Here is a 22378-nt window from a genome sequence, read left to right on the forward strand (position 1 = left end):
AGTTAAAAATTTAATACTCAAATAACACTCTTTGTGAAACAAAAGAGGAAGATGTCATCCCCTTAAATAAAATGAAAATGATATATCCTCTTACTAACTCATTTACTTACAAGAAAGTGACATATGTCACAGAGTGATGCTTTATTTATTTAATAATTGGTTTATAAATAAAACGTATCAATTTCTCATATATAGAAGGATCAATATGAAGATATATTAGAAGAATACAACATTATTCTAAACTCTAAAAATAAGTCTAAAGTTTACATAAAAGGAATTAATATGTTAAGTGATACATGTTACACAGAGGAAATGATATATCCTCCTACCTCAAGAAAATGATATATGTTATAAAGAAATACTCTATTTATTAATGATTAATTTATAAGTGACATACGTAACTTTATTGTGCGCAGACAAGATTAACATCAGAATTTAATACGATGATATAACATTATTCATGAGATATAATTTTAGTAAAATATTAATAAAAAATGAGTTTAATATAAGAAAATCCGATACAACTTTGTAATAAGAAAAGGAAAAAGGGAATGGTAAAAAAGGAGAAGGCATTTTGGATATGGATAGCTTTGTCTATTCATTGATTATTTTACGTAATTAAATATTAATATATATTTCGTGCTGGTACAAGCAACTATCACAACTCCGCTCTCGTTTTCTTTCTCTCTTTCTCGTGTGTATATAAAGAGCCACCCACACCTCACCACCAAAACACAACCAACATCATCTCTTCCCCCCCTCTCTCTCACTGTTTACATGCAAAACCGTTTCTAGGGTTTTCACTTTTTCTCCTTTTTCTCTTTCAATTTCAGTAACCGCTTCTCCGATACCTCATTTCAATGGCATTTCCGGCGAAGAAGCTCATCGGCGATCCCATTAGTACGATTCTCTCTCTCTCCCTCTCTCTTGTTTCTTTGTTACTTGTTCCGTTCACTTTCTCACTGTTGATGAAATTTGGATGCAATTTTTGTTCACTTCAACTGTTCAAATCGGGAATCGGAGTTGTCTTACTATTTTCTTCGTCGTAGAAGAAATTGTGTTCGAGTTTTCGATGTTCTGCATTTTGTTGACTGTGTTTTTTCTTTTAACCTGAAATGTTTTAGCATTCGCCTTTCACTGAATCGCACTGAGCTTCAAATGAAGCAAATCGATGTTTGTATTAGGAGGATAATCGATGTTTCTCTTGTTAATTGAAGTGTTTCAGTTCGAATTTTATAATTCAACGTGAGAAGAATAAATGCTAGATTCCTTACAGTGTTGCCATCGGAAATCAGCACCCTGCGCTCGAGAAGAAACTGTTGTTTTCTCACGTTTAACTCTTTCCGTCTTGTCTATTTTGTTGACTTCTTTTTTCTTTTCTTTTAGCATTGAACTTGAAACAAGTTCGTAGGATAATGTTTTATAATTGAATTTAGTTTTTCTTTTTCTGTTAATTTAAGTGTTTAAAAAAATTAATTGTTTCAGCTCGAAGTTTGGGGTTTAGGATTCAATTTGAGAAGATTAATTGTTAGATTCCTTCTCTGATCCGTTCAATCTCTCACCATTGATGAAATCTAACTGTTTTTTTCATGCTTTTGAATGTTATGATTGGAAATGGGTTTGCACTGACTATGTTTTTCTTGTTCTATTGGAATGTGGAGAAATATTGTTTAGCTTAAATCTTTTGGCTGTCTTCATTTGTTCATTTATTTAACTCTTTGAACGAGAAATGTTTTTGTATAATTGACTAAATCTCACTGGCCTTAAAATGAGTGGGGAATGAGGAAAACCATTGCTTGTATCAGTATCCTTCGACAATTTGCTGTTAATTATTAACTGTTTTACTTCGAAGATTATGATGCAATGTCAGAAGATGATGGCAGTAGTATTAGGTGCAATCCTATCTAGTGCTTTTGTGTTGTGATAGACAACAGGGTAATAATTTCTTGCTTTCAATTTAATTGCAGATGTTGTGACTGAATTCATTGATGGTCTTGTCGAGACATATCCTGGTTTACAGTATTTAGATGGCTTTCCTCAGGTGATTACACACACTACTCAGAACTTGCATGAGTTTTTGCATCCATGACAGTTCCTGAAGCTTTTCTTTGTTGGAATGCAGGTGAAGGTTGTCTTACGCGCTGATGTTCCATATGCAAAATACGACAAGGTTGCAGTAATATCAGGTCTGCTTTCGTTTATTGAAAGTGCTTTTCGGTTCAATTCTAGTTGTATTATTAAGATTCACACAAAAGGATGTAGGAATTGTCATTTTGGGTGAAGGGCCAAACTGTGGAAGTATGGAATTTTACCCTGTTAAAAACATATATGAACAGAACCTCTTTGAGTAATTTTGCGACTTCATTTGTTCAATAATCACTTAGTTTCACTATGAGAATTACTGTGTAGTTTTACAATTCGTATTTCAGGGGGAGGAAGTGGCCATGAGCCTACTCATGCTGGATTTGTCGGAGAAGGAATGCTGACTGCAGCCATCTGTGGAGATGTCTTTTCTTCTCCACCAGTTGATTCAATTCTAGCTGTATGTTTATTTCTAGAGAACTGGAAGTGATGTCTATAACACTGTTTAGTAATTAATATATTGATCACTTTTATATTTCTATTATGATTAAATAATTTAGGGGATACGAGCTGTAACTGGTCCAATGGGGTGTCTTCTGATTGTAAAGGTATTATTTGTTTTTTCCTTGTGTCATACTATAGCACTTTGCCTTGTTAAGTACTGGTTTTCACATTGGTTTTCTGGATCAGTATGTGTGTGAGATGAATTTGCATAGAAATTGACAATAAATGGCGAAAAGAATTGAAAGTAAGTTTCTTTGTTACAAAAATACTTGACACCATGTAAACCCCCTTCCCGAAGAAAAAAACTAGACACCCTGTGAAATCTGCTAAATCGAGAATAACATATACGACAGTGTGGTTTTTACCATATGTTCATGTGGAGTCATTAGGATTTACTTTTGTTTCTGGATTCATAGTAATCAAATTTGGATGTTGATAGAACTACACTGGTGATCGCTTGAACTTTGGTTTGGCCGCTGAGCAAGCAAAATCTGAAGGTTATGAAGTGGAGGTATGTTTAGCTGACAGCTCTTTTCTCCTCGTACTCTAAATAATTAGTATAATGTATATAAAGTAGGAGATTGTATTTTACTATTTGCAGACTGTCATTGTTGGGGATGATTGTGCACTACCTCCACCTCGTGGGATTGCTGGAAGAAGAGGTTTAGCAGGGACTGTTCTCGTTCATAAGGTTCATTCACAAAGCCACTTTTGTGTTTTTCTGTACTGTTTGTCCCTCCTGCATATAAATGCACACTTTAAACCACACTTTTTCATGCCCACATATGAAGGGACTTTCTAGCCTGTGTCTGAATACAAAATTTATTCTGTTTGATAACAGCATTAGATATATTATTATATAAGCATATTATATTATACTGCCAGATTGTTATTTATTTACACATTTTTATTGAGTGAGACAGGTTGCAGGAGCTGCTGCGGCTGCTGGCCTTTCTCTTGCTGATGTTGCTGCTGAAGCTAAAAGTGCATCTGAAAAGGTGGGGACGATGGGTGTTGCTTTAACAGTGTGCACACTTCCTGGTCAGGTTACATCAGATCGTTTGGGCCCAGGAAAGATGGAGTTGGGTCTTGGAATTGTAAGTTTCCTACAGCTAGACATTTTTTTAGCATGAAGTATATAATTCCAAAAAATAAGTCGTAGTTGTGCAAAATTTTCAGTCAAGTTTTTATATCCTCAAATAAGTTCTGTTCTTTTTGTTATTATTTTTCTGCGTTTTTCAACTCATGGCACTAGAGACACTTTTATTTACTCTTCTCTTCAGTTTTCTGGATTTTATATCTCATTTCTTTGTACTTCCATTCCTTTTCTCTATTTATTATTCATAAAATCATTATACATGAGTATTTGATATTTATCTCCCAATTGGAATCTCTCTTTACTGCTTTCATTTCTCATTCAAATTCCTAATATGCTGATTATAATTGCCACTTTTTACAGCATGGAGAACCTGGTGCAGCTGTGGCTGATCTCCAGCCTGTAGATGTGGTGATTTCTCATGTTCTGAAGGAAATATTGTCCACGGTATGCCACAATATGTCTGGAGTTCTCTTGGCTGAATTATACTGATTAACTGGGAACAATATGCTCTCATAACATTTACTGTGCCATGCCATCACATCAAAAAAATAAAAGAAATACTGGTGTATTTGATGCACGGGCTTTGTTCTCTATATATTTTTCTGACATGACCTCTATGCGCCATGTCTTGAACTCTCAATTTTTATTTTCTGCATTTATTTTCTTCTATTTCATATATGTATACTAGTCATGGTCATTTTTGCACTGAATATGCTAACACCTTGCACATTGATCAGTTTGTTTTTATTTAGTGAGTAAAAAGAATAAACGATATTTTAATTGCAGTTAACTTTAACCACCTACTAACACTAGCACCTAATTATTAGGATAAGGTTTTTCATATATTGGATTATATCAGGATAGATTAGTATAAAGAAGAGAGACAGCAGGAAAATACATACATGATGAGTTTTCCTCTGAATTAAATCAGCAATAAATAATGACACATGAAAATTGGGGAGGATATTCAAATGTTACAGCCCTCTGATCAAGATGTTAGGTCCAGGGGGGATGGCTTTATCTACTTATCATGAAGTTTTATTCTTGCTTCTGTGGGATCGCCTTAAGTATATTACTTTATTATATTACTTGAGTATATTCACTCTATTTGATACTTGAGGATCAGAAAGCTGACCCTTTTTCCCTTGTTGGAATTATTAATGCAAATAATGTTGGATTAATGGCAGTAAGGATGTTGGGGTTTAACGATGAAAATCTTCTCTCAAGGATAATCAAATATAAGCAGGACCAAGCAGAAAAAAACATGATGAAAACAGATAAACTAGATAAGGATGGTTTGAAATCCTATAATCAGTAGGCAGGAAATGTTGTGAACGATAGGAAATGAGTTCATTTTACTATTTATATTTTATAAAGAAATTGCAACAAGACTATTCTTTTTTAGTTCTAATTTATTTGTAAATCAAAATTTGAGATATTAATCCATAGTACTTGTTTTTTCAACAAAAAAATATTTAACTGTTTTTATGTCCTTGTATGCAGTGCAATTATTTTTCTTTGTAATGAATTACACTACTTTTCTGTTGGTGATGTTTCCAGGAAACAAACTATGTTCCAATCACACGAGGTGGTAGGGTGGTCCTCATGGTTAACGGGTAGGTCCATGAATATTATCTTTGCTTAAGAATTAATTGGTGTGAAATATCCTTGTATTCTTCTTGGGTATTAGCTCAGTAAGCTTCATGTTACAGAATGATGGAAAAAGAAGAGATTAAATCACTATGAAAGAGGCTACATGCAAAACAAATGTCTGCTTTGATTTCCATGTTATTAGAAATATATTGGCTTTTTATTTGGTAGCATAATTCATCAATCTTTTGAACTTTGTATTTTAAATCTCCATTCTTTAAACTTCTCTTCTATCTCTGTAACTCCTTATTAAAAAATGCATGTATTTTCTTGCATGCATGTTATGTTTAAAATATCTTCAGTTTTTCCTAACTCAGTCAACCCCATAGTTCAATTTCAAATTCTTTTATCTGAAAATGATTTCTACAATTTTTTCGATGTTCAAGATTGCTTTTGACCAGAGAAGTTGCATTTATGGAGAAGGTTTATTAACCTTCTGCAAGGTTCTTCAAATGCAGGTTAGGTAGCACTCCTTTAATGGAACTAATGATCGTGGCAGGAAAGGCAGTTCCAAAATTGCAGCTGGAGCATGGACTGGCTGTGGATAGAGTTTATACAGGGTCGTTTATGACTTCTATTGATATGGCAGGTGTATTTCCACACAATGGTAATTAGCTATTCTTTGTGATTCATTGAGAAGACTGATTAACATTTGTTGCAGGCTTCTCAATTTCTATCATGAGAGCTGATCTGCCTATTCTTCAACGATTAGATGCAGCAACTAAAGCACCATATTGGCCTGTTGCAGTTGATGGTCGGAAATTTGCTTTATCTATATTATTTGATCAATTTCATTTCATAGATAATTCAGAATGCTTTATTATTACTATTATTAATTATTATTATCATTATCATTTGTTAATAAATTGTAGTGACAACATAGGTTTCTTCTCTCTGAAGTGTAAATTCAACTGTAACATTGATGGAAGCAGAATAATTAATTCAATTTTTTGTTTGCTGAACTTTTAAAGTTGTTCTTTCTTGAAGGTCATCGCCCGCCTGCTAAGATTCCTGTTCCGGTTCCCCCATCTCCATCAGCAAAGAGTGACGAGGTATATACATGAAAATCTGTCATTTTCCTCATGTGACAATTGTGGCCTCTTACCATGTGAATTCTTAGTCAAAAGTAAATAAGCATGGATATAATTGTGGATTTGTAGTTTTTGTCTTAGTTGTTGATCAGACTAGCATTTGATTTATGTTTGCCATCTTTGTTGGTTTAATAATTTATTTTTGAAATTTACAGACCTTATAATATTTCTAACTGCTTTCTGAATAAGACATTTTTAGCACATAAACATTGGAAGAACTAAAAGGTAAGCATATTTCACGTGCATGTTGTGTCTCAATTAATTATATCTACCAAGTATTGTTCTAGTTTCCTTGAGGCTTCATTTGGTTCACAAATATTAGCATTCACAAATTTTTTCTCAATTTGTTCCATATTTTTCTTGATATTGATGCAGTAGTCCAACTTCAACCATTTAAAACCCTTCCCTTCCTGCCATCTATTTCTGTACTTCTTGCTAGTAGCATCCATCATCTGGCCATCTGTAGCTATCATTTGTACTTCCTGAAGATTATGTTATCTTCCTCTTCCATGTTCATACATATGTAAAAGTTTGGAGTGAATTTTCTATTTGAGGAGAAACTCATGTTACATATATCAATTTTTTATTAGGATTATATTTTATTTAATGCAATAATAGTTAAAAAAGAAAGATTAAAATTGTCAAGGATCAAGACTACATACATCCAACCAAATTATTAGTTTAATTGTTTATGGTACTTTTGTAATTAGCGTTGTTTGTATATGAAAAAAAAAGTCTTCAAATTTCACAGTGAATAATGTTCTTTTATGCAGCTCTTCTCTTATTTGTGCCTATTTATGGAAGATTTTGTGTCCCTTTTGTCAACTGAGGATTTGGTTAACAATGATGCTTAAAACTCCTTAACATCTTTTCTTCCTAGAGGGAAACACATATTCTGTCTCAGTTATTTTATGTTTTCTTACCTTCTAATATAACTTGTTATATCTGATTTCCATATGTTTTTTTTATATAAGCCACGGAGCCGTCCACTGCAACTAAATGAACAAGGCCAAATTCTTGAGGCAGCCATTGAAGCTGCTGCAAATGCAATTATAAATCTTAAGGACAGTCTAAATGAATGGGACAGTAAAGTTGGTGATGGTGACTGCGGGTCTACTGTGAGTCCTATCCTCTAAATTGCCACCTAGTCCATTTTACAGCTATTGATGTATCATGTGCATTACTAACTTACTGTTATGCTGTATCTGGTTTATCTTCTGCAGATGTATAGAGGTGCAAAAGCAATTCTTGAGGACATCAAAAAGTATGTCTGCTAAAGCTTGTTTACATATATTAGTGGTTGTCGTTCTTAAATAAACAACAAAGTGTTAGTGCTAGTATGTTAAGTTTGTCCGTAACCAGTTATTTTCTGATGTATTGAATTTTTAATCACCGTCTGACCTAAACTGCTATTATTTCTTCACAGCTACCCTCTGAATGATGCTGCAGAAACTGTCAGAGAAATTGGATCGTCAATTGGAAGAGCTATGGGAGGAACAAGTGGGATCATGTATTCTGCTATTCTTGTGCCTTGTTTAAAGTTAAATTGTTAATGTTGTCTATTATTGCCTTTTACTCACTATTACTCTGTTCAGATATACAATATTTTTTAAGGCAGCATATACACAACTGAAAGGAAGCTCACATTCTGGTTTCACTTCAAAACAATGTGAGAATATGCTCTCTTTTTCCCTCCTTTTTTAGTTTCATTTGTTTGGACTTCCATATCTCATGAGTATTTTGATTCAGGGGCTGAAGCACTCGCAGCTTCTATTGCTGCTGTAAGTAAATATGGGGGTGCTAGTGCTGGTTATAGAACATTGCTCGATGCCCTTATTCCAGCATTGTTAGTTCTCCAAAAGGTGTTCACAGTAGCTGTTTATTTCCTTTCATTATTTATATGGCCTTATTTTACTGTTACTCACTATGCTTTGTCTTTGCAGAAACTAGATATTGGTAATGATCCTTCCACTGCTTTTCTCCTCTCTTCTGAAGCTGCATTAGCTGGAGCTGAGTCAACCAAGCACATGCAGGCACAGGTGACAACTTATTATTGATTCTTTATATACTGATTAACAGTATAAATTTTATCCACACTAAATTTTTACATCAGTGATGAAAGTGCTATATTGTTGTAACTGAAGCTTTTAACTTGCAGTTGAATATTTTTCATATCAATAAAGAAAGTTGTAAATTATGATTCTTTTATAGTGTGATTCTCATTACACTGTTAGCAGAAGAAAATTTAATCCTATTATTAGTGTGTAGGATCTGACCATTTTTAAGTAAATTTATTTCATGTGGTAACCATGGATTTATAAAACATTAAAACTTGTAAACAAGAAGAGAGAACTTAAACAACTATTACTAATGTCATCAAGTTTAATATTTGGAAGAAAAAAGAAAATACTTCCCTGATAGCATAGGAAATGTTACCTTTGTGTTTTGTTCTGGTTCACAATTATAACATGACCGAATCTTACATCCTATCTCAGCATCTTTTTATGCTAATCTTTTAAGAAGAAAAAAGATCACCAGAACTTGTTTTACTTTATTTGAAGACTTATAGTTCATGAGACAGAACTTGTCTGAGCTATGTAGTCAACTGCACATAGTGGGTAAAGGCTTTGTTGCAGTTGTTTAGTTGATTAGTTTTTCTCAAGTGAGCCTGATTTCATGGCTGTTATGATCGGCTGGCCATCTTTACCAAAGAGGGTTTACCAAGTTACAATTTTGAAAAGCTCATTTTAAATAGTAATAACTGGTTCAGAAACAATTCATGTTAATATGAAAAATGGACAGTTGGTCCAGTTAATCATTGGGTGTTTTTGTTCATTGTTTTGTCATTATTAGTGGATCTGATGAGGTAGCATATATATGCAGGCTGGTCGTTCTACTTATGTGTCTGCAGAGATGCTGTCATCAGTTCCTGATCCTGGTGCAATGGCTGCAGCGTCATGGTACAGAGCTGCAGCCTTAGCTGTGAAGGAACAAAAACACAAGAGTTAGCTTACATATAATGCTCTTCATACAATTCTTGTTTGTGCGGATTTAGCCAAGTTTTGTTCCTGATTTTGTAATCCTGTAACTATTAGGTTCTCCGCTTATGTCTTTGCTGCATAATGCTGAGAGAGCGATTGAGAGTCACTTTTATATGCCAAAACTCAAAGTGGATGTAAACCTGAACAGTTCATGGCTACAATCGACAATAATACCCTTTTCAATAGTAGCTTTATGATTGCAATTTTTACAGTTGGTCTATTGATTACCAGTTCAATTTTACGTGCATCTGGTTTTCCGCTGACTGCTGGGAGGCCAAAAAGTAGTATGGTGTTGTTAGATACGATCTCACTTATGCTCCATTTGGTATCATATAAAGAGGGGAGAAAGAGGGAAAAAAGTGTTTTCTCCCTCATTTGGTTTAAAGCTCATTTGATTTAAGAGTATTTGAAGAGTAAAAAATATAGTGGGAAAGAAAACACTTGAGCTTGCTATAGGGTTTAATATGAATACTGGTTGAGTCAAAGATTCTTGATTCATTTAATTAAACACAGGGTTTAAGATCAATGTGGGGCCTATTATTAGATAAGATGGGTTATTTATGTAAAAAGAAATTATGATTGTCGCGACCTGATTTTCGGTTGGAAGACCGGCTCTGCGACTTAGGAAGAGGCGAACTTGATTTCTACCTCTCCCAATTTATTTGGAGTCGCCACTATGTTTTTTGCGGTTAAAACATAGAAAACTCTCATTTATGCCCAATTTGGATAATATAGTCTTTGAATAGAGATTCTGAGCTCGGGAGTCGATTACAGATTATGGAAGGTGTTAGCACCCTTAAAAATTATTCATTTAAAATTCAATTAGTAAAGCAAAATATTTTATTTTTTATACTTGTGTCTGACAAGAGTTTATTTCGCTCCTACGTATTCCTGGGTGCAATAGGGAAATCAAGACTACGTAGTTCTAGTTCGAAAATTGGTTGGTTAGTTTGGTTGATTGTGATTGATTTGAAAATGTCGATTTGGTATTGATAGATCTGGTGGAGTTGATTTTGTGGATTTTGAAATATTTAGTATATGATAGTTTTAGTTCAATGGAACTAATAGTTTAGAGATGATATTGGTCGTAGACCTTCTTCCCATTTTCGCGGAAGTTAGAGACAACTCAAACCATAACCTTACCATAAAAATCCCATAAAATTCAGCGATGACATAGTTTTGAATCATTTCCTTGTGTGAGATTAATAACTTAGAGATTGTGTTGGTCGTAGACCATCTTCCTATTTTCAGGGAAGTTAGAGACGATTCGAACCATGACCCTACTATGAAAATTCCATAATTCATTTATGTAAAATAGGTTTTGATTATATTTTTATATGGAATTAATAGCTTAGAGACGGTGTTTATCGTAGACCTTCTTCCCATTTTCAGAGAAGTTAGAGATGACTCGAATCACAATCTTATTGTAAAAATTCCATAAAATTCATACACATGATAAAATAATCTTTATTAAGACAAATATTAGTGTAATTTAGATTAGAGTATACTATTGTAACTCAATAGTAATGGGATATCAAATATTCTAATTGACAATCACCTTACTGCAATTGTTTAAACATATGATATTGGAACAAATAAAACAAATAAATATATAATAAAGGAATAAAAAAATGGGTTAAGTAAAAACGGAAAATGAAGTTAGGTTGAAGAGGCTACCTTGCCTGTTTAACACATGTCTAAAACATGAAAAGGAAGAGAATTGAAATCCCTAAAACTTCAATCACTTATCCTCCCTAGTGATGGCTAAGATTCAAACTGGTGGAGGAAGACAATGATGGCTAGAGGTTCTAGCTTCCACGCAACACCAGAACGAGTTGGAGTATAAGGTATGGTCCTCTCCTCTATCCCCTCCTCACGACACTTACCAAACGAGGATCTCCGCCATGGGAGAAACGAAATGCTACCAGGTAGCTGAGATTGAGAGGGGTTCCTACATCGCCCTTCATGCCCAAATCAGGTAAGGGATCAAAATCCTTAAGCCTTCATCTTCTCTTTTTCTTCATTCACCAGCGAAAATGATGGTGTTATGGTTGTTTTATAGAATTCAAGAAATCACACAAGAACCGATGAATTCAATGGAATAAGCATATGAATTCCTATAATTGAGAAAAGAATTCGAACTTTCTTATTAGAATCAATCAAGAATTACAAGAAATTTGGTTTGAAGAGAGAAGAAGAAGTTTTGTAACTTTCTATAAAGGGAAAATCTGTTATTAACCACCATTTGAAAAGTTTCTATTTATAGCCTACTTCCTAACTAACTTTAAAACAGAATTACAGAATCACCATTATCATTGCCCACCCCAAAAGAACATTCTTGTCCTCAAGAATGAAAATTCGGAAATCTTTTGCATAGATCATAGTAGAATTCCCATGAAGCATCTTCAATCAATTGATGTTTCCATTTAACTAAAACCTTGGTTACTGGCTGCCCTCTACGTTTTATTGTGATCTTATCAAGTATGAGCTCAGGTTCTTTGTTTTGATTATCTGCACTTGTATCAGAAGGAAGAATTGAAGAAGTAACAACCTGCCCAACATGTTTTTTCAGTTGAGAGACATGAAACACATTGTGGATTTTAGCATGCTCTGGAATCTGCACTTTGTAAGCCACGAATCCAACCCTGCTGAGTATAGGAAAGGGACTAAAGTATTTAGGAGCAAGCTTCTCATTACTCCTAGCTGCCACTGAAATTTGCTTGTAAGAATGCAGCTTGATATAGCTAAATCACCTTCCTAAAATTGCCTATCACTTCGACGTTTATCCACCAATTGTTTCATTCTATCTTGGGCCCTCCTTAGATGAAACTTAAGCACCTTCAACATTTCTTCTCTTTTAGCCAAGCTCCTATCTACCAGTTGTACCTTAGATTCTCCTAGCAAGTAAGGCAAGTATGTGGGAGGGGGTTGACCATACACCACTTCATAAGAAGTTGCTTGTATGGAAGTGTGAAATGTAGTATTATACGACCATTCAACTAATGACAACTAACATACCCATTGCTGAGGAGTATCTACACATATACAACGAAGATTTGTTTCCAAACACCTGTTGACAACCTCGGATTGTCCATTTGTGTGGGGGTGGTAGGATGTAGAAAGCTGCAATTGTACTCCTTGAAAAGCCATAAGTTCTTGCCAAAATTTTCTGATAAACACAGGGTCCTTGTCACTGGTTATTGATTTTGGAAATCCATGTAATTTGAACACATTATCCATGAATGCTTGAGCTACAATGCTAGGTGTGTAAGGGTGAGTAAGCTGGATGAAATGAGCAACCTTACTCAACCTATCCACTACTACAAAAATGACCTACTTGCCATTAGAAATAGGTAACCTTTCAATAAAGTCCACAGTGATGTGTTGCCATACATATTCAGTAATAGGCAGAGGTTGTAGTAGACCAGGATAAGTAGAGGTATCATACTTACACCTCTAGCAGATAGAACATTGTTGAATGAAGGATTTAACATCCTTATTTAACCCTTTCCAATAAAGCACTACTCTAATCCTCTGGATAGTTGCATTCCTTCCAGAGTGTCCCCCTGAAGCTGCCTCATGAAACCATTGTAATAACTCCTGCCTGAGTGAGCCATCCTTACCAACCACCAACTTGCCTTTTCTTCTTAGTTCTATGCCATTCCAAGTGTAGTGTTTGTGTTTAGCTGGATCAGATTGCAATTGGAGTATCACCCTCTGCAGACTAGCATCACTGTTAACATCGTTGTTCCAAGTGCCCTGAATTCTTCCCAACAACTCTGAATTCAAAGTGTGTACCAAAATTGCTTGACATTCAACCCCTTCCATTCGAGAGAGAGCATCAACCACTACATTGTCCTTCCCTTGTTTGTATTCAATGGAAAAATCAAACTCCATAAGTTTTACCAACCACTTTTGTTGAAATTCAGTGGTCAATCTTTGATCCAACATATATTTCAAGCTCTTATGATCAGTCTTGATGATGAAGTGTTTGTTTAACAGATAGTGCCTCCATTTTTGGACTGCAAAAACCACAACTATAAGCTTTTTTTTTTATATGTTGATAGTGATTGTTGTTGCTGATTTAACATTCTACTAATAAAAGCAATAGGATGGTTTCTTTGCATTAACACAGCACCAACTCCCTGCCCTGATGCATCTACTTCAATGGTGAATTGTTGTGTAAAATCAGGTAGAGCCAACACATGGGCAATAGTTAATAACTCCTTCACCTTTTGGAATGACAATTTGGCTTCAGCAGACCACTTGAACTTATCTTTTTTTAACATCTCAGTGAGTGGCTTGGCCACTGTGCCATATCCCTTCACAAACCTCCTGTAGTACCCTGCTAACCCCAAAAATCCCCTCAACTGCTTCAGTGTTTGAGGCAAGGGCCAATTCTAGACTGCACTGATCTTGGCTGGGTCAGTGGCTACACCTTCCTCTGATATGAAGTGCACCTAGTACTCCACCCTCCTAATTCCAAAATAGCACTTAGATTGTTTGGCAAACAATTGATGTTCCCCCATCCTAGCAAGTACTAGCTCTAGATGCACAAGGTGTTCATCTATTGTACTGCTATAGATAAGAATGTCATCAAAGAAGACAAGCAAAAATTTCCTGAGAAAGTCCTTGAAAACTGAATTCATCAAATTCTGGAATGTAGCAGGTGCATTTGTTAGGCCAAAGGGCATCACCAAATACTCAAAGTGCCCACTATGTGTTCTAAAAGCTATCTTATGAACATAATTGGAACTCATCCTCACTTGATGGTAGCCTGCTCTCAGATTGATCTTAGAAAAGATGCTAGAGCCATGTAGCTCATCCATAAGGTCATCAACTAAGGGAATAGGAAACCTGTCCTTGATGGTGTCCTTGTTTAGCTCCCTATAATCAACACATAGTCTCCAAGTGCCATCCTTTTCCCCCACCAAAACAACAGGACTTGCATACAGGCTATTGCTTGTTTGGATTACTCCTGAGCTTAGCATATCATGGACCAGTTTGTCAATAACATCCTTCTGTTCCTTAGCATACCTATATGGTCTTTTGTTTACAGGATCCATATTATGCATTAATGGAATCCTATGATCATGCTCTGCTCTGGTTGGTGGCAATTGAGTAGGATTGGAAAAAACATCAACATATGCTTGTAGTATGCACTCAATTATTAGAGGAATCTGACTAGAATCCGCATGAGTTGTAAAAGTATGCAAGAGACCCCCTTCTGCACTACCTAACTGAATCATTGAGAGATGGACCCCCATGAGCATAGCCTTCTCCAACTGTTGAGCCTTAACAGATTTGCATTCAAACTGTGTGGCACCCCTAAGCACATGTCTTCTTCCTTGGAGGCAAAACTCCATGGTCAACTTGTTGAAATTCCATGTAATGTCCCCCAAGGTGATTAGCCACTCAATGCCCAATACAATATCACAACACCCCAATGGAAGCAACATCACATCTGAGGTGAAGGTACTTTGTTGGAGAGTCCAACTAAAATTCCTCACAACCGAAGAAATTGGTACTTTGGTCCCATATGCCACAGTGACCAAAATAGGTTGCAATTCCTCAATTCTGCACCCAATTCTTTTAGCTACTTGCCTATCAAGAAAGTTGCGAGTGCTGCCACTATCAATCAGAATGTGCAAGGGCTTTTTATTGTACTTACCTGTGACCCGCATAGTTCTGAAATTGGCCACCCCAGTTAAAGCATTAACATAAATATGTGGCTCTTCACTTGATTTCATGACTGCTTCTTGCCCCCCACCAAGCTCAACCTCCTCATCCTCCAATTCATCCACCTCTAACAGATGAATCTGTAGTTTCTTGTGAGTCAAGCTATCCTCTGGTGTATATGTTTCATCACAAAAGTAACAGAGTCCCTTTGCCCTCCTCTCATTCATATATGCTGGTGTCAAACTTCTGCTAAATCTTGTCTTTTCTTTCAACCCTTCCGAATCAGTAGTCAAAGCAGGTTTAGAACTGATTAAAGGTCTTCCTCCCATATTTCTATAAGAAGGATTCTTGACTCTCCCCTGATTCTGAATGGTAAGACTAGCAACTTCATAAAGCTTAGCCAAGGTGAATGCCTTCCTTACAATTTGGGGCTGAAACATTCGTACCATCATATGTACATCGTTCTTCAAACCACCCAGAAAACAACTCAAAATGTAATCTTCAGAAAGATCCAGCCTTGTAATGACAACATCAAATTCTTCATGATACTCAGCAATGGTGCCCTTCTGCCTAAGTTTCATCAACTTCGCCATAGGGTCATCACAAACCTCCCCAAATCTTTCAATTAGTGTCTTCACATACTCTCCTTATGTAGGTAGTGAGTTCACCCACATCGACCTCACATAGGCATGATGCCACTTCAAGGCTTTACCCTCAAAGTGCATGATTGCAAGTTTGACCTTAAATTCCTCCTGAGTGTTGTCCACCATAAAATACGTTTCACATTGGTATAACCACTCCTTCATATTAGTTCCATTGAACCTAGGAAGTTCTATCCTAGATAACCGTGTGTGACACGCATACGAGTAGGGATTAGTACGCTCACCCTGATTGCGATGGTGGTGATCTCCACTTCCCATGCCCGCTTTATTCGGCAATGGTGATCCTTCTGATGGCATATTCTGCCTGAACACCTCTTCCACTAACTGCTTAACAGTTTCCGGCATGGATTTCTGCATTGAGCTCACCAATTCAGCTAGACGCAGTTCTAGTTTATCCAAAAGGCGTGTCTCCAAACGTTCTTCAATTTCTCTTGCAGCAGCTTGCATACGCGTGGAATCTGCCATCCTACCCCAGAAAAAAAGCTCTAGATACCAATTGTTATGGTTGTCAAGGAATCACACAACAACCGATGAATTCAATGGAATAAGCGTAGGAATTCCTATAATTGAGAAAGGAATTTGAACTTTCTTATTAGAATCAATCAAGAATTATAAGAAATTTGGTTTGAAGAGAGAAGAAGTTTTGTAACTTTCTAAAAATGGAAAATCTGTTATTGACTACCATTTGAAAAGTTTCTATTTATAGCCTACTTCCTAACTAACTTTGAAATAGAATTACAGAATCACCCTTATCAGATGGCGAGTCGGGTACACCACCTTTCTTTTCCTCCTTTTATCTCCTCCGGTAAAAATGAAGGTGAGTCGTGGACTCATACCGATGACAGAGGTGTGGTTCATGATTTACGATGATGGTGATTCGCGGTGGCTGTGTGTGTATATATGACATGCTTATTCAAATGCCTTTTTGTTGTGTATGCACGATTATAGGTGTATGTATACGTGATTGTAGATGTATGTATACTCTATTTTGATAATTGTGTGGTATGTTGTCAGATTGTTGATTTATGGGTGCGATATGTTACTCTTTGATTATGATATGGTTATTGCAAGTGTAGGTATTCTTAGACTTAGGTGATATGTCTCTATAGCAACTGTGTATGGACTGCTCTCTGGGTTTTGTATGGTTGTGTATGTGTGTGTCTTATCTAGTCTTCAGTGCTGACCCTTTTTATTAGCTAGTTATAGGTCATTAGTTGGCTTTTGAAAACCCTTTGATCTATCAAAAACATGTAACCTGTCATGATCTGTTCATTTCTTGATTTAATGCACTTGAAGTTATCAATGAATATGGCCATTTAGTAACTGGAATAATTCCAGATTTGTGTCCTTTTGAGATTTTCTTTCATAATGAACGGTTGACTCCTTGTATCAATCACATGAATGCTCTTGATATTTATATGTTTGCCTTTGTTGATTGCTTTGATTGTTCCCTAACTGATTACTCTTTCTGAAACTACTCAATAATTAATCCCATTTATGCTGATTATGAGCTTATGTAACTGTTGAGAGGTTCTTTGTCTACCAATGATTCTAACTGAAACAATACAGCTGCATTATAGCTGTTGAGGGCCGCCAGAATTGTGCTAACTGTCTTTTAAAATGTGTAACTGAAATAGAATAGTAATTGGTTAAACCATTATGCCTCTGATTATTCTGCCCAAACACACTGGATTTGCTGCCTGCGTATGGTTCGTTGTATCTTGACTTTATCCCAGTCCGTTTTTTCTTCCTTATATGCTTCTTATTACTAGCCGAAGTCAATGCATCTTTGTTCCAAACATTGGTTTAGGTTTGTATTCCTTTTATGGTTATAACATTTCCTTGGTATTCATATGGGGTGATAAGAGCCTTGTTCATATTTGATTATGCATTATGTGTTGTATTATAACTTTCTATGCACGTAGTTCTTGAGCAGGTATGAGATATATGGTGTTCTGGAACGTAAGAACTTGCGGAGCTAGGTGTTGGCATTTGATCTATGTATTTTGCATCAACTCGAGCCTCGGCCAACGCCTTACTCATACAAGCTATTCTGCCTTGCATTTCAAGTTCCTCAATCTTTAGTGCTACTGCAGTATCAGCGTCCAGGAGAAGATCTTTGGAAGTTATGAGAAAGGTTTTTTGTCCGCACTTGAAGAAAAGACCTGGTGAGTTGGTCTAGCATATCCACCACCCGAGGCTTCATCGAATTCGCCAGGGTCAATCCAGAAACAAAAGAAACCCAATTAAGCGCGTCCAAACATTTAAGGTTTCATTATGCCAACGAAAGATGCTTAAAAAGAGCTTCTTTGAGATACCAATTGACTCATGTAATAACGTAGGATATATTCAATGTCCTTCATGTAATCAGGTAGCTCCCAATAACATAGGAGTTTGCAGCGTTTTCCTCTGTTCGTTTTTTGTGCACTTTTTTGTTTGGATATTTTCTAAATAATAGTTTAGCAATCAAATAGTCAAAGATAATAACATTGGTTCTCAGACATAATAAAATCCTTCCAAATTTCTATTAAAGCCAAATGATATGAAGCCTTTTTGTTGTCTTGAAAGTTTATATATATTTTTATTTTACAAATAGCTCGGACAAAATTGGGTGTTCACAATGATGTAATTTTTTTGTTATTATTTCCTTTTTTGGCAGTTAGTTATTAACTAACATAACTGTCTTTCTATTTTTGGTAGCTTGTATATAACTTACCAATTATGGCTTGATGATTCAATTAAATGAAACAAATGATGAATTGCACAAAATCTAATATGGTATCACAGCAAAATTTGCTCTAAATATCGTTGCACGTTTCTCATCTTCTCCTTCTTCAAATTCTTTCTTCAAGATCTTCCACATATTCTTCTACATCATTTGCTTCATACCTAAATCAAAGTCATGGTTGATTACCAATCAGATTCACAAAATTTCTCCCACATCAATGAAATTTAGAGCCCTAGAAATCCTTTCTTCTTGCATCCAAGAGATAATCCATGAGCAATTCTTATTTCAACACCTTTGAATGGAATGAATTATAATTCTTGGAGCAGAAGCATGAATTATAATTCTGATGATCCTATCTTTGATGATTGGGAAAGGTGTAATACCATGGTGATTTCATGGATTACAAGATGCTTGACAACATAGATAGCTCAAAGCATAATTTATATTGAAAATGCATAGAAATTGTGGAATGATATGAAAGATAGATTCTCAAAAGGTGATTATTTTCGAATTCCAGATTTATTGCAAGAGTTACATTCAATTAAACAAGGTGATAGAGATATTTCGAATTACTTCCCTGAATTGAAAACTATTTGGGAAGATCTAGAAGCATTAAGACTTATACCTTCATGTACATGTGTTATGAAGTGTAAATGTAGCATGATTAAGACCATAAAGGAGCAAAGAGATTCAGAGTATGTGATTTATTTTTTGAAATGATTAAATGAAGAGTTAACACAACTAGATCTCAGATTTTGTTGCTTGAGCCTCTACCAACCATTAACAAAGCCTTTTGTCTGCTGCAACAACAAGAAAGGCAAATAGTTCGTTTCAATGTAAAAGTTCTGTTTAGCTCTAATGCTGGAAATCTTGTTGATAGCACAAACAGAACATCAAACAACTCATAGTGGAAATTTATTTTGGGCAGAGGAAATACCTTTGGAAAGGCTAGAGGAAGAGGCTTTGGACGAGGTTATGGATCAAACAGATCTGATAACACTAAAGTTTGTACATACTGGAAAAGAAGGACATACCATTGATGTTAAACATGTTTTTCCACCTAATTTTGGAAAATAAAGGACAAATAATGTTGTTAATAGTGTCATAGGAAACACAAATTTGATTGACTCAAGCAGTGAAAGTGAATCTTTGCATGCTGAGGATAACAACAAACCTACACTGAATTTAGCCCTACACAATATGTTGAGCTTGCATCACTCTTAAGCAATGCTGGCATAACTGGTTCTACTAGTAGTAATGTCAATCAGTTAAGCATAATGCACTCTAAAGAAACATATTTACATAAGAACTCAGGTAATATCCATCCATAGATTCTTGACACTGGTGCTACTAATCATGTGTGTCCTTATTTGTCTAGCTTTGTATCATATCAATCTATTAGACCTGTCATTATCAAATTGCCAAATGAATGTGATGTTACAACTAAATATTCTGACATGGTTCTATTTTCAAAGAACTTGGTTCTACACAATGTACTATATGTTCTCGAGTTCAAATTCAACATCATATATGTGCATAAACTTGCATTTGACCTACATTGAAAAGTGATTTTTGATGATTCTTAATGCATGATCCAGGATATGAGTACCTTGAAGATGATTGGACTTGCTAAAGTGCAAAAGAATCTCTACATCCTTGTTGCACCTTCAAAACCTTGTATGCAAGAAATTTGCCTTGTCAATTCTGCTTGTAGCAATTCTTCTTTTGATTTGTGGCATTACAGATTAGGACATCCTTCAATTGTTGTCTTACAACACATCTGTAAAGATTTCTCTTATGTACAATTTTATGCTAAGAGAATTTATGATTTCTATCATTTGGCAAAACAAGAAAGATTACCATTTCTTAGCAGTATGAATAAAAGTTTGGCTGCTTTTGATCTCATACATATGGACATTTAGGGTCCCTTTTATATTTCTTCTATTAATGGTTTCAAGTACTTTCTTACTGTGATTGATGATTATAGTAAACACACTTGGTTATATCTTATGAAAACCAAATCTCAAGCCAGACAATTAATGCAGAATTTTGTTGTTCTTATTCAAGCACATTTCACAAGGTTATTAAGGTGATTAGAACAGACAATGGAGGTGAGTTTCAGTTACCATCCGTCTTTGATAAATTTGGGATTATTCATCAAATGTCATATGTTGAAACTCCACAATAAAACTCAGTTGTAGAAAGGAAGCATAGGCATCTTCTTAATGTGACTAGGTCAATTTTGTTTCATGCTCATCTTCCTAGCATTTTTTGGTCCTATGTTGTGCAACATGCTACTTTAGTTATTAACAGAATTTATAGTCCCACTATTCAACACAAATCTCCTTATGATCTGCTATACCAGTGTCAGCTTAATCTCAACGAACTCAAAGTATTTGGCTGCTTGCGCTTTGAATCTACACTTCTGAATCATCGCACTAAGCTAGATGCTAGAGCTAAGAAATGTGTATTTTTGGGGTTCAAGACAGGGGTTAAAGGATATGTATTATTTTATTTGCAATCTAGAGAAATCTTCATCTCTAGAAATGTTCACTTCTATGAGGACCAATTTCCTTACTCTTCCGTAAACAAGGCATCCACGTCTGATATTCTGACCTCTAACTCATCAATTGATTTTCTTATTTATGACAACATCTCTATCTCACCATCATCTATTGAACCATATATCAATTCTCATCTTGAACCAAACATTATAACCAATACACCTTCAACTTCTCCTCCACAAACTCACTCCCCTTCACAACAAACACAAAATATTAGAAAGTCTAGTAGAATTCGTCATCCACCTACATACCTTCATGATTTTCATTGCAATCTTATTAATCAAAACACAAAAACTACTTCTCACATTTCTCATCCACTTTCTTATGTTCTCTCATACTCATCCATTTCATCATATCACTTATCTCACATTCTCTCCATCTTTACGCACATTGAACCATAAACTTACCTACAAGCTATCAAATCACCTGAGTGGATAACTGCCATGAAAAATGAACTTGCAGCCTTAGAATTGAACAATACACGGAGCATTGTTGACTTACCAAATGACAAGATTCCTATAGGCTCTAAATGTGTTTATAAGATCAAATACAGATCAGATGATAATGTTGAGAGATACAAAGCAATACTAGTAGGTAAGGGGTATGATCAAACAGAAGGAATTGATTTCTTTGATACATTTGCCCCTGTAATCAAGTTGACAATAGTAAGATTGGTTATGGCTATTGCTGCATCTGAGAATTGGCTCTTATATTAGTTAGATGTTAACAATGCATTCTTGCAAGGGGATTTGACAGAAGATGTGTACATGGTCATTCCTCAAGGAGTAGTATGCTCAAAGCCTAATCAGGTATGCAAACTCCACAAGTCTCTTTATGGCTTGAAATAGACAAATAGACAATGGTATAACAAGCTCTCCAATATTCTCACACATATAGGTTATACCCAATCTGCTCATGATCATTCCTTATTCACCAAAAACCATGGCACCAACTTCACTGTTCTACTCATTTATGTGGACGATCTCATATTAACTAGAAATTGTACTACCGAAATAACTTTTGTCATGCAACATCTTCATGATTTGTTCAAAATCAAGGATCTTGGACCCTTGAAATACTTTCTTGGGCTTGAGGTTGCTAGGTCAAGCAAAGGTATTACACTAGGTCAAAGAAAATATGCATTAGATATCTTGGCTGATACAAGATTATTGCATCCAAACCTGCTCTCACTCTTATTGCTAAAGGCATTGTTCTTTGACAAGATTCATCTGGTGCATACACTAATCCTAATGCTTACAGAAGGTTGGTAGGAAGACT

The 22378-nt window shown here is 35.5% G+C and overlaps 2 protein-coding genes across 2 annotated transcripts; one reads left to right on the forward strand and one right to left on the reverse strand.

Annotated features, from left to right (window-relative positions):
* Nucleotides 1–660: 660 nt before the first annotated feature.
* On the forward strand, nucleotides 661–9687 carry LOC109338553 (putative 3,4-dihydroxy-2-butanone kinase). Its single transcript, XM_019575820.1, has 20 exons — nucleotides 661–900; nucleotides 1968–2041; nucleotides 2123–2186; nucleotides 2430–2542; nucleotides 2643–2690; nucleotides 3026–3097; nucleotides 3188–3277; nucleotides 3510–3683; nucleotides 4046–4129; nucleotides 5246–5301; nucleotides 5794–5924; nucleotides 5997–6089; nucleotides 6323–6387; nucleotides 7401–7544; nucleotides 7650–7690; nucleotides 7853–7936; nucleotides 8022–8095; nucleotides 8176–8288; nucleotides 8370–8465; nucleotides 9310–9687. The coding sequence occupies exons 1-20, from the start codon at nucleotides 861–863 to the stop codon at nucleotides 9433–9435; spliced, it is 1782 nt and encodes a 593-aa protein (XP_019431365.1). The 5' UTR covers nucleotides 661–860; the 3' UTR covers nucleotides 9436–9687.
* A 2124-nt stretch (nucleotides 9688–11811) lies between these two features.
* LOC109338552 lies at nucleotides 11812–15739 on the reverse strand. Its single transcript, XM_019575819.1, has 4 exons — nucleotides 14009–15739; nucleotides 13606–13837; nucleotides 12938–13489; nucleotides 11812–12176 (listed from the first exon to the last, which is right to left on the reverse strand). The coding sequence occupies exons 1-4, from the start codon at nucleotides 15737–15739 to the stop codon at nucleotides 11812–11814; spliced, it is 2880 nt and encodes a 959-aa protein (XP_019431364.1).
* Nucleotides 15740–22378: the final 6639 nt, after the last annotated feature.

This window comes from Lupinus angustifolius, unplaced genomic scaffold (genome assembly GCF_001865875.1).
Source record: "Lupinus angustifolius cultivar Tanjil unplaced genomic scaffold, LupAngTanjil_v1.0 Scaffold_29_3, whole genome shotgun sequence".
In the NCBI taxonomy this organism is placed as follows: domain Eukaryota; kingdom Viridiplantae; phylum Streptophyta; class Magnoliopsida; order Fabales; family Fabaceae; genus Lupinus; species Lupinus angustifolius.

Bases quoted from the DNA above. Each gene is read 5' to 3' on its own strand.
- LOC109338553 (XM_019575820.1), top strand. From the start codon at position 861: ATGGCATTTCCGGCGAAGAAGCTCATCGGCGATCCCATTA. The intron at 2,042-2,122 runs GTGATTACACAC...GTTGGAATGCAG, and splicing joins ATTTAGATGGCTTTCCTCAG to GTGAAGGTTGTCTTACGCGC. The intron at 8,289-8,369 runs GTGTTCACAGTA...TTGTCTTTGCAG, and splicing joins CATTGTTAGTTCTCCAAAAG to AAACTAGATATTGGTAATGA.
- LOC109338552 (XM_019575819.1), bottom strand. From the start codon at position 15,739: ATGGCGAAGTTGATGAAACTTAGGCAGAAGGGCACCATTGCTGAGTAT. The intron at 13,490-13,605 runs GTGCTGTGTTAA...TGGTTTTTGCAG, and splicing joins TGCATCAGGGCAGGGAGTTG to TCCAAAAATGGAGGCACTAT. The intron at 12,177-12,937 runs GTTCTATCTGCT...AGCAAATTTCAG, and splicing joins TAAATCCTTCATTCAACAAT to TGGCAGCTAGGAGTAATGAG.